Genomic DNA, 12,264 nt, shown 5'->3' on the forward strand with positions numbered 1-12,264 from the left:
TGCATGTGTTTTTGCACCACATGGTACCTGGTGCTCCCGAAAGAGGGTGTCAAATCCCCTGGACCGTTGTGAGCCACCATGGATTCTGGGACTTGAACCCAGGTCCTCTGGAAGAAATCCAGTGCTCTTATCTACTGAACCATCTTTCTAGCTCCCCTCTAATATTTTGAAAGATTTGTATGATTTCATTGGCTCCACCTAGATAAACCAGACCTTTTCCCTACTTTGTTAGTTGTTAATAATTTTAATTCTAATTCTGCAGAGTGTTTAATTTTAATTTTATCTGCAGTACTAGTGCTTGATGGAATGGTAGACAGAAACCTGGGAGAAATGTGTGATGTGTTTAAATTCTGCCAGTTATGTAATTCATTAGCACTTTATGTGTATTTCATAAAAGATTAGAAAGAAATTGGGCATGATGGTACATGCCTTTAATCCCAGCACTTAGGAAACTGAGGCAGGTGGATATCTGTGAGTTTGAGGCCATCTTATCTACATATCGAGTTCCAACCCAGATAAGGCTATATAGTGAGACCCTGTATCCAAAAAAAAAAAAAAAAGAACAAAGCTAAAAAGGAAGGTAGGGATGCAACTCAGCTGGTAGAGTGTTTGCCTACCATATGCAGAGCCCTGCATTCTGTTCCCAATACCACATAAAACCAGGCATAGTGGCACACAGTAGGTACCTGGGAGTACTTGGGAAATGAAGCCAGCAAAGGTCTTTCTCATTTTCTACATGATAAGTTGGAGGCTACCCAGGGATACATAAAACCTTGTTTCAAAAACAAAACAAAGCAAAAGCATTCAGAAAGAGTGAATCAACATGAGTTTAATTATTTGTTGGTTCCTGTTAGTGTTTCTGCACCTATAATACTGGGAGTCATGTTCTAGACTAAAATGAATTAATAAGAATTTTGGAAGAATAACTATCTGCCTTTCCTTACAGTTTCCAGTCTCTCCTTTTAAAAATATTTATTATTATTTTTGTTGTTGTTGTTGTTTTGAGATCGGGTTTCTCCTTGGCTACCCTGGAACACTCTCTGTAGATGAGGCTGGCCTCAAACTCACAGAAATCTGCCTGCTTCTGCCTCCCCAGAGCTGGAATTAAAGGTGTATGCCACCACTGCTTAGCTTTTGTTTGTTTTCAATTATGTATAGATGTGTGTGCTTGCATGTGGGTGTGTGCATGTGAGTTCAAGTATCAGCTGAGGCCAGAAGCATCTGATCATTCAGAGCTGGAGGTACAGACAGTTGTTGGGCCCTTAGCATGAGTTCTGGTAACCAAACACAGGTCTTCTAGAAGAGCAACAAGTGCTCTTTAATCACTGAGTTATTTCTCCAGCATGCAGTCTCTTTTTTAAGTTGAAGGGTTTTTTGTCTTTTGTTTTGTTTTTAGTTTTTTAAGACAGTCTCATGTAGCTCAGGCTGTCCTCAAATTTGCTATGTAGCCAAGGATGCCCTTGAATTTTAGATATTCCTGCCCCCCACCTCCCAGTGATTACCACATTTTCTTTTAAGTCTCATATTCACTAATTGGAACAATAACCAAAACGTTTCCCCTTTTGCCTGTTGAATGAGGGTTTGGAGAGTGGGGTCAGAGCAGCTTTGGCTTTGGGTTCATTTCACCAGAGTTACTATATCTTCCAAAAATGGATTCACTTTTTCCAAATGCACCTAAGAATGTCTAGACTCAGATTTTGTTATTTGTTTTATTTTAATTATTTTTATGGTGCAAGGGTTTGGATCACATGCTGCTACTGAGGTACATCCCCAGTATCCAAATTTATTCATTTGAAATGGTAAAATAACCCTTATGAGATAATTGTGTAGCTTGGGTAGTTTGTAGTCATGCTCAGCCACTGTTGGAAAGCTGACTGTGAGTTCTCTGTAGCTATTCTGAGCACCATGCCTTCCACATAATGCTAAAAACACTGTTTCACTTCAGCCAGGTCCACTTAATTCTTATTACATCATCCTTTCTCACATGTTTCCCACCCATGCGAACACCTTTCAGAGATCCGAACTCAAGGGAGCCTCTGGAGGGTACTATACTCTCTACTTTTTATTAGCCAATCTTACCTAGTCCAACAAATCTTTCCTTCTATAGAAGTGATGACCAGCTTTTGGCTTTCTACACCCCAGACCTCTAAAATCTTGATTCTTTGCAGCACGAAGCATCTGATAACTTTAAATGATTTCAGTACTTTCTCGTCTCACAGTGCTGTATTTTGAGGAGTTACTCATGCTGTGGTAGGTGGTGCATTAATAGAGATTTCTGAATTCTGTAGCTATTTTTGTCTTGTAATTCTTAAGACCTTGAGCAAGAGAAGGCAGCTCCTCTACCACACCCTTTATGACAGTAATTCTTAGACTTTATTACCTGGAGTTTCTTAGAACTGTAGATTTTCAAGTCTACAGTTAGAGAGTCTGACCCAAGTTTGGGCCAAGAATTGAATAACATTGAACTTCAAGAAGAAAAGGAGGGACTTTTTTTTTCTTCTTGAAGTTCAGTGTTATTTCTTTTTTTTTATTATTAAATTATAAAAGTTTCCATTTCAGCCCCTCCTCCCAACACCCTCCCACTCCCCCCACTCCCTCTCCTCCTCCCTCTCCATCCCCTAGAGCAGTCAGGGTTTCCTGCCCTGTGGGAAGTTCAAGTTCCTCCCCCCTCCCACCAGGTCCAGGGAAGGTGAGAGTCCAAACAGACTGGATCGCCAAAATCCAGTATATGCAGAGGAAGCAAATCCCAGTGTCATTGTCAGTGGCTTTTCAGAAAGGCTCCGGGCCAGCCACATTCAGAGAATCTGGCTGGATCACGTCCTCGCTCAGTCCCAGTCCAACAGGCCTTGGTGAACTCTCATTATATCAGTCTCCTTGTATCAGTGGGTGCTCGCATCCCTCGCAGTCCTGATTACTTTTTTTATTTTCTTCATCCTTCTGCTCCTCATTTGGACCGTGGAGTGCTCTGTCCGGTGCTCCAATATGGGTCTCCATCTGTATCGCCATCCAACATCGGATGAAGGTTTCCTCTGCCCTTGCCTTCTTTGCTCACGTTCTCTTTCCTTCTGCCTCTCATTTGGACCTAGGGAGCTAGGTCCAGTGTTCTAACGTGGGTCTCCGCCTCCATCTCCATCCATCGCCAGATGAGGGTTCTATGGTGATATGCAAAATATTCATCAGTATGGTTGTGGGCCAAGGCCGGTTCAGGCACCCTCTCCTCTGTCCAGAGAACCATCTGGGGATCTCTCCTTGGACCTGGGATCCCCTTTATAATCAAGTCTCTTGTAAACCCTAAAATGATTCCCTTAGTTGAGGTATATACTTGCCTGATCCTATATCCATCCTTCCTCCCTCCCCCCAGTTCAGTGTTATTTCATAAAGCCTTTTGTTCTTCTATAATGTAGAAAGTTTTCATTATAAATTGGTGAGGGTAATCAGTATTCTGAAATAGTTTTAGATACAACAGACCTGTTGTCTTATTTTATTGCTGTGAAGAGACACCATGCCCACAGTAACTCTTATAAAGAAAACATTTAATTGGGGTGGTAGCTTATAGTTTCAGAGGTTCAGTCCATTATCATCATGACAGGGAGCATGGTGTCATGTAGGCAGACGTGGTACTGACTACATATTGACCAGAAAACAGCAGGAAGTTGACTGACTGTCACACTGAGGGAAAGTTGAGCAAAAGAGACCTCAAAGCCGACCCCCACAGTGACACACTTCCTAGGACATACTCCTAATAGTGCCACTCCTTTGCGGGGCCATCTTCTTTCAAACCACCACACCTGCCAACCACTGTGTGACTTCATATTTGCATATCTTTGTGGTGCTTGTCAGGTTGAATGTGATTGGTATGAGTTTAATATATGCATGGACCCTAAAATTTCACTCTCATCTCATAATAAGCTTAGATCAAAATGTGTTGCCTGTTATCTCTGTGATTTTACTAAAAGGACAGATTTTTTTTTGTCACCAACAAAAGCTATAACAAATTGTAAATGCCTATGGCATTGGAAAGACTTGTATTATTTTCTTTTTTATTTTCATCATAGAACATTTCAAACATCCATGAAAGCAAGTAGTGTTTAGCTCTGTGTCGTAGCTAAGTTGTGGTTTGAAGTAGAGATTGCTTTATCACCTCCCACGGTAGCTGTGGCTCAGAATTCAGATGAGGCCCAGAGCAGTTGGTCCTCAGCATATTCTTCTAGTCACTTTGCAGGTTCTTTGATTACTGCATAGACCGTTTACCCATTTCCTTTTGATGGACCCCTTGCACCTTGCTCAGATAGGGAGCTGTTATAAATAGAGCTGTTGTGAACATTCTTGGGTAAGGCTTTCTGTGTTCATATATTTTCATGTTTCCTTGGGTAGATGAGTATAATGTACTGTAACTTTCAAAGAAATGACCAGAATGTCTTCCCAAATGTTTGTTTGCATTTACACCTGTCAGTGTCTGATTGTTGTGATTATTTTATATACTTGCTAACATTTGGCATTGTCATATGATTTGGTGTGAATAGCATAGTGTTTTGTTTGTTATTATTGACACAGCCTCACTATGTAATCCAGACTGGCCACAAGCTCACAATGATCCTCTTGCATCAGTCTCCAAGTGCTAAGATAATATGCATGCAGTATACCCTGAGAACCTTTTATTTATTTGGTTTTTTTTATTTTAAATTTTGTATATGTGGGGAGATGTATATATCTGTCCACAGAGGCTAGAGATATCAGATTCCTTAGATTTGGAATTACAGAGTTTGTGAGCTCAATGTGAATGATTGAAATTAAACTCAGGTTCTCTGTAAAGGCAGTACAAAATCTTGTTTTGTTTTTGTTTTTTGTTTTTTTTGTTTTTCAAGACAGGGATTCTCTGTGTAGCCTTGGCTGTCCTGGAACTAGCTCTTATAGACCAGGCTGGCCTCGAACTCACAGAGATTTGCCTGCCTCTGCCTCCTGAGTGCTGGGATTAAAGGCATGCAGTACTACAACCCGGCTCTATGTGGGTTCTTTTTTTCTCTTGTTTCGTTTTTTAAGACAGTCTATACTGTAGCCCTGGATATCCTGGAACTCATTATATAGACCAGACTGGCCTAGAATTTATAGAGATCCACCTGCCTCTGCCTCTCAAGTGCTAGGATTAAAGTATGTACCACCATGCTTGATTCTTTTTTTTAGATTAGATTTTTTAGATTTATTTTTCTTTTTAATTATTTTTGAGATGTATTTTTAAGGGTGTGTGTGCACACTCATGTGCCTGCACATACACATACACATGTGAGTTCAGGTGCCTGTGGAGGCAAGAGGCATTAGATCTCCTGGAGCTGGAATTACAGATGGTTCTGAGCCACTTGACATAGGTGCTAGTAATTAAACTCTGGTCCTCTGGGAGAGCAGTATGCACTTCTGACTGCTGAACCAATAAATATCACCATAATCACTATGTGACACATCCAAAAACATTTATTTTTTTAAAAAAAATTAAATATTGCTGTGTTTTACTGGAAAACATTGCATTTAATAGAGGAAGGAATGGAAGATGTAGAAAATAATAACATAACCTAGGGAAAATAATGACGCAGTTGATAATGATGGTCTTTGTTTGTATGTGGGATGTGTGTACACCTGTGTATGGAGGCCAGACCTTGACATCAGGTGTCTTCCTGCAAGATTTTCCACCTTATTTTTTGAGACAGTGTCTCTCACTGAACCTGAAGTCCCTGCCTGCCTCTCATTGGCATTACAGGTGTACACTGCCACATGGACACAACCGTGGTTCCTGTATGTTATCCTAGCCCTGTTCTTAACCACATTTTTTTTCTCCTTAGACCTCAGACTTTCCTGTTCTCGATCCCAGCTGGACTGCTCAAGAAGAAATGGCCCTTTTAGAAGCTGTAATGGACTGTGGCTTTGGAAATTGGTAAGAGTTTAATATTGAGTGGTCCTGTCTTCATGGGCTCAAAACAGAAGCCACTCTTGAAACATAAAAGCAGAGAGCCTCGAAAAGCTGTGATGCTTTCCTGATGGCCAGGGCGTCAAAGGTAGTTTCTAGTCCATGTACACATCTTCTAAGCCTGAAATACCTTTAATGCATGGTGCTTAGTGACTCGTGACTGAGCAGTTCTGTCAGAGGTTACTTTGGACTCAGTAACTCTAAGATTGTTCTTCCAGAGTTGTGGAGAAGTATAGGTTACTAATTATTTCTCACTTCTGGCTTTATAGGTTTCTAGGCACAAATGCAACCTTTAAAATTTGCATGCAAATGAGGGGGCTGGGGGTGGGAATTTGCTTGTCGTCATGTCCACCTGCCCGTCTGTGCTCCCCCCGTGTGTGTGTGTGTGTGTGTGTGTGTGTGTGTGTGTGTGTGTGTGTGTGTGTGTGTGTATGTGTGTGTGGTGGCTGGAGATTGTTATCAAATGTCTTATTCTCTTTTGCTTTCCATATTATTCTTTGAGACAGTCTCTTAGATAATCTGGAGGTTGCGGTTTCAGCTGGTTTGAGTGGGCCAATAAGCTCCTAAAATCTGTCTTTCTCTGTCTCTGAAGTGCTGGAGTTACAGATAAAGGCCACATGCCTAGCTTTTTACCTGGGTGCAGAGGATGGGAACTAAGGGCTTTGTGCCTGCACAGAGAACGCTTTAACCACTGAACCATCTCTCCTGCTCCCAGAGTTTACATTTTAGGAACACTATGCTGATAATTTTACTTTGTGAACTAGACAGCAGATATGTTATTAAACATACTTTGTTCATGAAGCATCTGAAGTTAACGGAGCTAAACTCTTTTTCATTTTTCATAATTTAATAGTGAAGGAACCTTCTTCTGGATCTTTCCTGATTGCTATAGTCCTTCCTTGTGTTATTTAAGGTGTGCTGCCTTTCCTATGTCAAGAGGGAGACCAGAGCTCAGCTCACATTTTGTTTCCATTCATTCATTTAGCACCTGTGCATCGTGAATACTGTGTGTTGTGGAGAATACCAAATATGGGAAAAAATGGATCACTTGTGAGCAGCTTACTAGTCATCTCTGCCTAAGGCATTACTTTTTCTCAAAAGTGGGCCAGTCCTCCTCATCTTCCTTCCCTCTTAGCAAAGACTAGGAAGAAATCTGTTACTATATGGGGGAGATAGCTCAGTGTAAGAGTTTTTGCTCAGCACACGTGAGGTGTTTGAGTTCAATCCCCATCACCACCCAGAAGAATCTAGTTGCTTTTGTATCCAGTGTGGGTAAGGGATTGTGCTTGGTGTTGAGAGCACAAGAATTTAGGTTCCTGCCCTCCTCCAGGCTCTTTACCTAGTAAGGGAATCAAACTGTTTACAGTTGACTGAAGCACACGCAGGATAGTGATGCCTAGGGGAAGGGTTCTCGAAGAGTGAGCTTGAGGAGGAGCTAAGATTTCACCTCTACCTCTGCATCACCTGAGTTAGGAGTCAGAGGTCTCGGTATGAATTCTGGATTTGTCTTCTTTAGCAAGTACATTATTTGTTTGGATATCATATTTTTTTATTATGTGAAATAGCAGTAGCAATACAAGGCTAATACTAAAGTGATCTTAAATTATGTCTAGGTGTTTGTATCTCAGTGCCTTGCATATCCATAGGAATTCTACTTAAGAAATGTCTATGTGATACTATAAAACATGTAAAAGTAAAACTAGATACTTTTAGATAGGGTCTCACGAGGTAGCTTTGGCTGGCCTGAAATTCTATATAAACCAAGCTAGACTCTAACTTATAGAAATCCACCTGTCTCTACCCTTCAAGTTCTTGGATTTAAGGTGTGTGCCATCATGCCTGGCACCTTTAAACATTTCCAAGATGATTTCTATTGCTATTGATGATCTTTTAAGTTTTCTTAAGGGCTTATTATTTATTTATTTAAAATATTTGTATGTGCATGGATGTGTGTGTGTGTCTATGTGAATGTTTGTCACTTATATTCACATGCTGAGGAGGCCAGAAAAGGGAGTGGAGTTACAGGCACTTGTTGACCACTGAAGTAAATACTTTAACTGCTGAGCCAGCTTTCCAGCCCCTTTTAAAAACTTTTTAAGTCACTTTTATTATGCTGTATGGGGACATACTTTTGAAGGTCAAAGGACAACTGGCAAGAATTGTTTCTCTCCTTCCACCTTTTGGAGATGGGAGCTGTTTTGTAGTTTTGGGGTTTTTTTTTTTCCCCAGATAGGGTTCTCTTTGTGTGATTCTGGCTGCCCTGGAACCCAGTATATAGACCAGGGTGGCCTTGAATTCACAGAGATCCTCCAGCCTCTACCTCCCAAGCTCTAAGATTAAAAGCGTAAGCTACCATAGTTGGCCTCTTTTTATTTTGAAGAATTTTTTCACTTTATAGCCCAGGCTGATCTAGACTTGAAACTCACAGAGTGTCTGCCTCTACCTTCCCAGCATTGATATTATAGGCATTGCCTCCGTGCCTGACTCCAAGGTGACTTCTTATTGATAAGAGTTCTTTCTCTGGCCTACCTCAGGGAAATTTATAGATGATGGTGATATGATGTGACATTTGGAACAAAGTTTCATGTATCTGTCTCATACTAGCCTTTGAACACAGTATGTAACCACAGATGACCTGACTTCCTGTCCCTTCTATCGCTGCCTTCTTCATATTGGGGTTACAGGCGTGTACTACCGTGTCTGGACTTTGTGCATTCTAGTGGAAGCTAGTGACCAACTGATCTACATACCCAGCCTGAAAATTTATGGATCAGAAAATAGTCATCTTCCTTCCAGTAGAAAGGAAAGGTCCCTTTATTGTTTCTCTATCTTGGTGTAGCAGGATTTGGACCATTAGATGGCACACATATCAGTGGCGTATCTGTCTCACTGTTTTGCTGATATCTGCTTGGAGGTATCAGATTATTGATTTTATGTTGATTTGTCTACAAATATGGAACAAATAAATCACCTTTCAATGTTCTATATTAGTAAGAAAACTACTCTCTTCATTTTTCTTCCACATTTTTCTAGGCAGGATGTAGCTAATCAGATGTGCACCAAAACCAAGGAGGAATGTGAGAAGCACTACATGAAGCATTTCATCAATAACCCTCTGTTTGCATCCACCCTGCTAAACCTGAAGCAAGCTGAGGCAGCCAGAACTGCTGACACAGCCATTCCGTTTCACTGTAAGTGCCTGCCTATTGGGTAAAAGGTCCTTAGCCCGTCTTTGGGCTCTGTTTCCATAGCACATAAACAGTGATGTGGTGATTTGGACAGATAAAGAGCTGCTGGAAGGTAAGAGGAGTTTTGGTATGTTGAGTCAGGGCCGACATGTGGCAAGGAGGCAACACATCCCAGAGGTCAGAGTTGTAGCCTTCCACTCTGGATCTCTTGGAATATACCAATTAACATTAATGATTGCTTCTGTAAAGTGGTGTGTCCAAAAAGGGGCCAGTCTATCTGTGCTATCATTTGTTGCAGCATTTATAATCAGGTAGGAGTTGCTTATCAGGATCCAGTATTGCCTCAGTGTTAAGTCCAAGAAGTAAGTAGTTCTTTTTATTCACTTGGTTATGCCAGTGAAGGCAGTCTTACATCTTATATGCCTGTAGGCATCAGTGGGTCTTTTGATACAGAATAACCAGAGCCTGATGAATCACAAACAAGCATCTTTCATGAATGGCCCCAGAATAGCAGTGATGTATGGATGCTTCCCCACTGGCCTCCCTCTCCTCACTGCTTGGAAATAGCTTTGTAGCTGATGGCCTCAGAGGTTGCCCATACCTGCTGTTTGAATGGCTCTTCGGATGTTAACACTTTCCTCACGTCCATTAGGCCTCTCTGTTCCTATCAGCAGCCCAGTGAAAATAAGTAGAATGGATGCTTTTGTGTTACACACAAAGAAACTGAGATTTTTAAAAGGTTGAAAGATTTGTACGAAGTTATAGAACTATTGGAGGCTGGCGCTAGTACTCAGTTTGATTAACATAGAAATCCAGGAGTTTTGCTTCTCGGTTGGATAAGATATGATAAGATCTGTAGTTGACAGAGGTCCTAAGGATCAAAGGAGCAGACACTGACAGGATACTGGAGTTCTATAACATTGAAAGAAAATATTTCTTTCATTTCCTTTAATTTTTCGTTCATTTTGGGAAAACAAATATCAGAGGACAAGGCTACAGGATGGTTCAGCAGGCAAAGGCACCTGCCAAGTCTGACCTAAATTCTATCCCTGGGACCCATAGAGTAGGAGAGAACTGACTTCTGCAGCTTGTCCTCTGACCTCCACATGCCTGCCTGTACAAATGCATGCAAATCAGAGGATGTTTGGGGAGGATCCCTTCAGACTTAATTTCTCTCATCAGGAAATCAGCCTGGGGTTTGAGAGGCATGGTGGCATGTGACTATATCCCCAAATTGCCACTTGGGAAGCTGACGGAGGCATGAAGTTTTTGAGTTTGTGAGTAGTGTAGAATATATAATGAGTTTGAAATCTCTGTCTCTACACAGAGTAAGAACAACACCAACAGCACTTGAGGCAGAGGCAGGTGGATCTGAGTTCAGAGCCAGCCTGGTCCACATAGAGAGTTCCATAACAGTCTGGGTTACATAGAGAGAAGACCCTGTCTCCAAAAAAGCTATTTTTTTTTCATAATTACCTTTTCGCTCTTTATAAAACTTTTGAATTTATTCTCTTAGATCATTTTTTTCTAAGAAATCTATTTCAGAGTGTGATGTGGTGCCTCACACCTATAACCCCGCACTTAGCAGGCTAAGGTAAAAGAATTATAAGAGTTTGAGGCCACTCTCAGCTACATAGTGATACCTACTTTCATATATTTTGACCTTGAACTCAATATGTATCTGAATGTGACCTTCATCTGATCTTTTGCTTCTGCCTCTCAGGTGCTAGGATTGCAGGCATATGCCATCATACCCTGAGAAACTGTTTTGCTTTTGTTGTTTGTTTTTTGTGAGTGTAGGGTGGGGGCTTGTTGGTGTAGCAAGCTTTTTCATCAGTCACCAGCTCACAAATAATGACACAGAAATTTATTATTAATTATGAAAACCTGGCCTTTAGCTTAGGCTTGTCTCAACTAGTTCTTAATAACTTTATATTAACCTATGTTCTGCCATGTGGCATTGTCTCTCTTCCATTTTGCACCTCCTGTTTCCTCCCAGTATCTGGCTGGGGACTCTGCCTTTCTTCAGAGTCTTCTCTGTCCCCTGAAGCCCCCCAACCTCCTCCTGTCTAGATATTGCTTATTCAGCTCTTGATTAAACCAATCAGAAGGCTCCTTGGCAAAGACACATCTTCACAGCGTAAACAAATATTGGGCAACAGTTTGTTTTTTGTTTTTAAATCCAGACTATACATAAAGACTTTTATGTGACGTTTTGTGTCAGTGTTTTATCTATTAAGAAAATCCCGCTGTTTCTTCCAGCTGCAGATGACCCTCCCCGGCCTGCATTTGACTCTTTGCTGTCTCGAGACATGGCAGGATACATGCCAGCTAGGGCAGATTTCATTGAGGTAACACAAACTTGTTTTTAGCATACAATAAGGAAAAACTTACTTTTGTTTCTGATGAGGTTATTATCTCTTACTAGAAGGAGACTTTTCAGAGCCTGTGTGTAACACGAGAGCCGGCTTGTTGGGGTTTCTGTCCCACCCGGTACCCCACAACTGGCAATTCCCAAAGAGAAAATCACACACAGGACTCTATAACATTATAAACTGATTGGCCCATTAGGTCAGTCTTCTTGTTAACTCTTATAACTTATATTAACCCATTATTCTCATCTATGTTAGCCATAATGGCTCTGTACCTTTCTCAGCTGGGCAAGTTACATGCTGCCTCTTCCATGGTCTGCGCAGGAGTGGCAGAGGAACTTCCCTGCTTCCCAGAATTCTCCTGTTCTCATTGCATCACCTCTACTTCCTGTCTGGTTTTCCCGCCTATACTGCCTGCCTGGCCAATCAGCGTTTTATTAAAATATCATTGACAGAATACAGACAATTCTCCCGCATCACCTGTGGAGTCACATTTTACTCCTTCCTTTCCCATTGTGAGCACCTGTGGAACAGTGATAATTTTAAGGGGGAACCAGCCTTCCAGGGTGCATAGTATTGCTCCCACTAACCTTGTAGGTGTGAAATTCCTGCAGTTGTCATTCCACTGCAAAGGGGTTTTCAAGGTTTTGCTTTATCGGGGTCCGGTTACATTTTAAGATTTTTAAATTATTAAGTTTTTGTTGCAACCAAACTTTGCTGTTATTGTGCAAAAATAGCATAGAAGCAT

At 41.2% G+C, this 12,264-nt stretch overlaps 1 protein-coding gene across 2 annotated transcripts in view; it reads left to right on the plus strand.

Moving 5' to 3' along the window:
• Nucleotides 1–12,264, plus strand: part of Tada2a (transcriptional adaptor 2A) — a 47,696-nt gene that overhangs the window by 12,332 nt on the left and 23,100 nt on the right. For both annotated transcript variants that reach the window (XM_048446707.3, XM_048446708.3), the window contains 3 exons: nucleotides 5,832–5,923; nucleotides 8,990–9,147; nucleotides 11,407–11,495. In XM_048446707.3, the coding sequence (XP_048302664.1) occupies nucleotides 5,832–5,923; nucleotides 8,990–9,147; nucleotides 11,407–11,495 (339 nt within the window). The remainder of the gene's footprint in view (nucleotides 1–5,831; nucleotides 5,924–8,989; nucleotides 9,148–11,406; nucleotides 11,496–12,264) is intronic.

Source organism: Myodes glareolus, chromosome 9 (assembly GCF_982192425.1).
Source record: "Myodes glareolus chromosome 9, mMyoGla1.1, whole genome shotgun sequence".
Classification (NCBI taxonomy): domain Eukaryota; kingdom Metazoa; phylum Chordata; class Mammalia; order Rodentia; family Cricetidae; genus Myodes; species Myodes glareolus.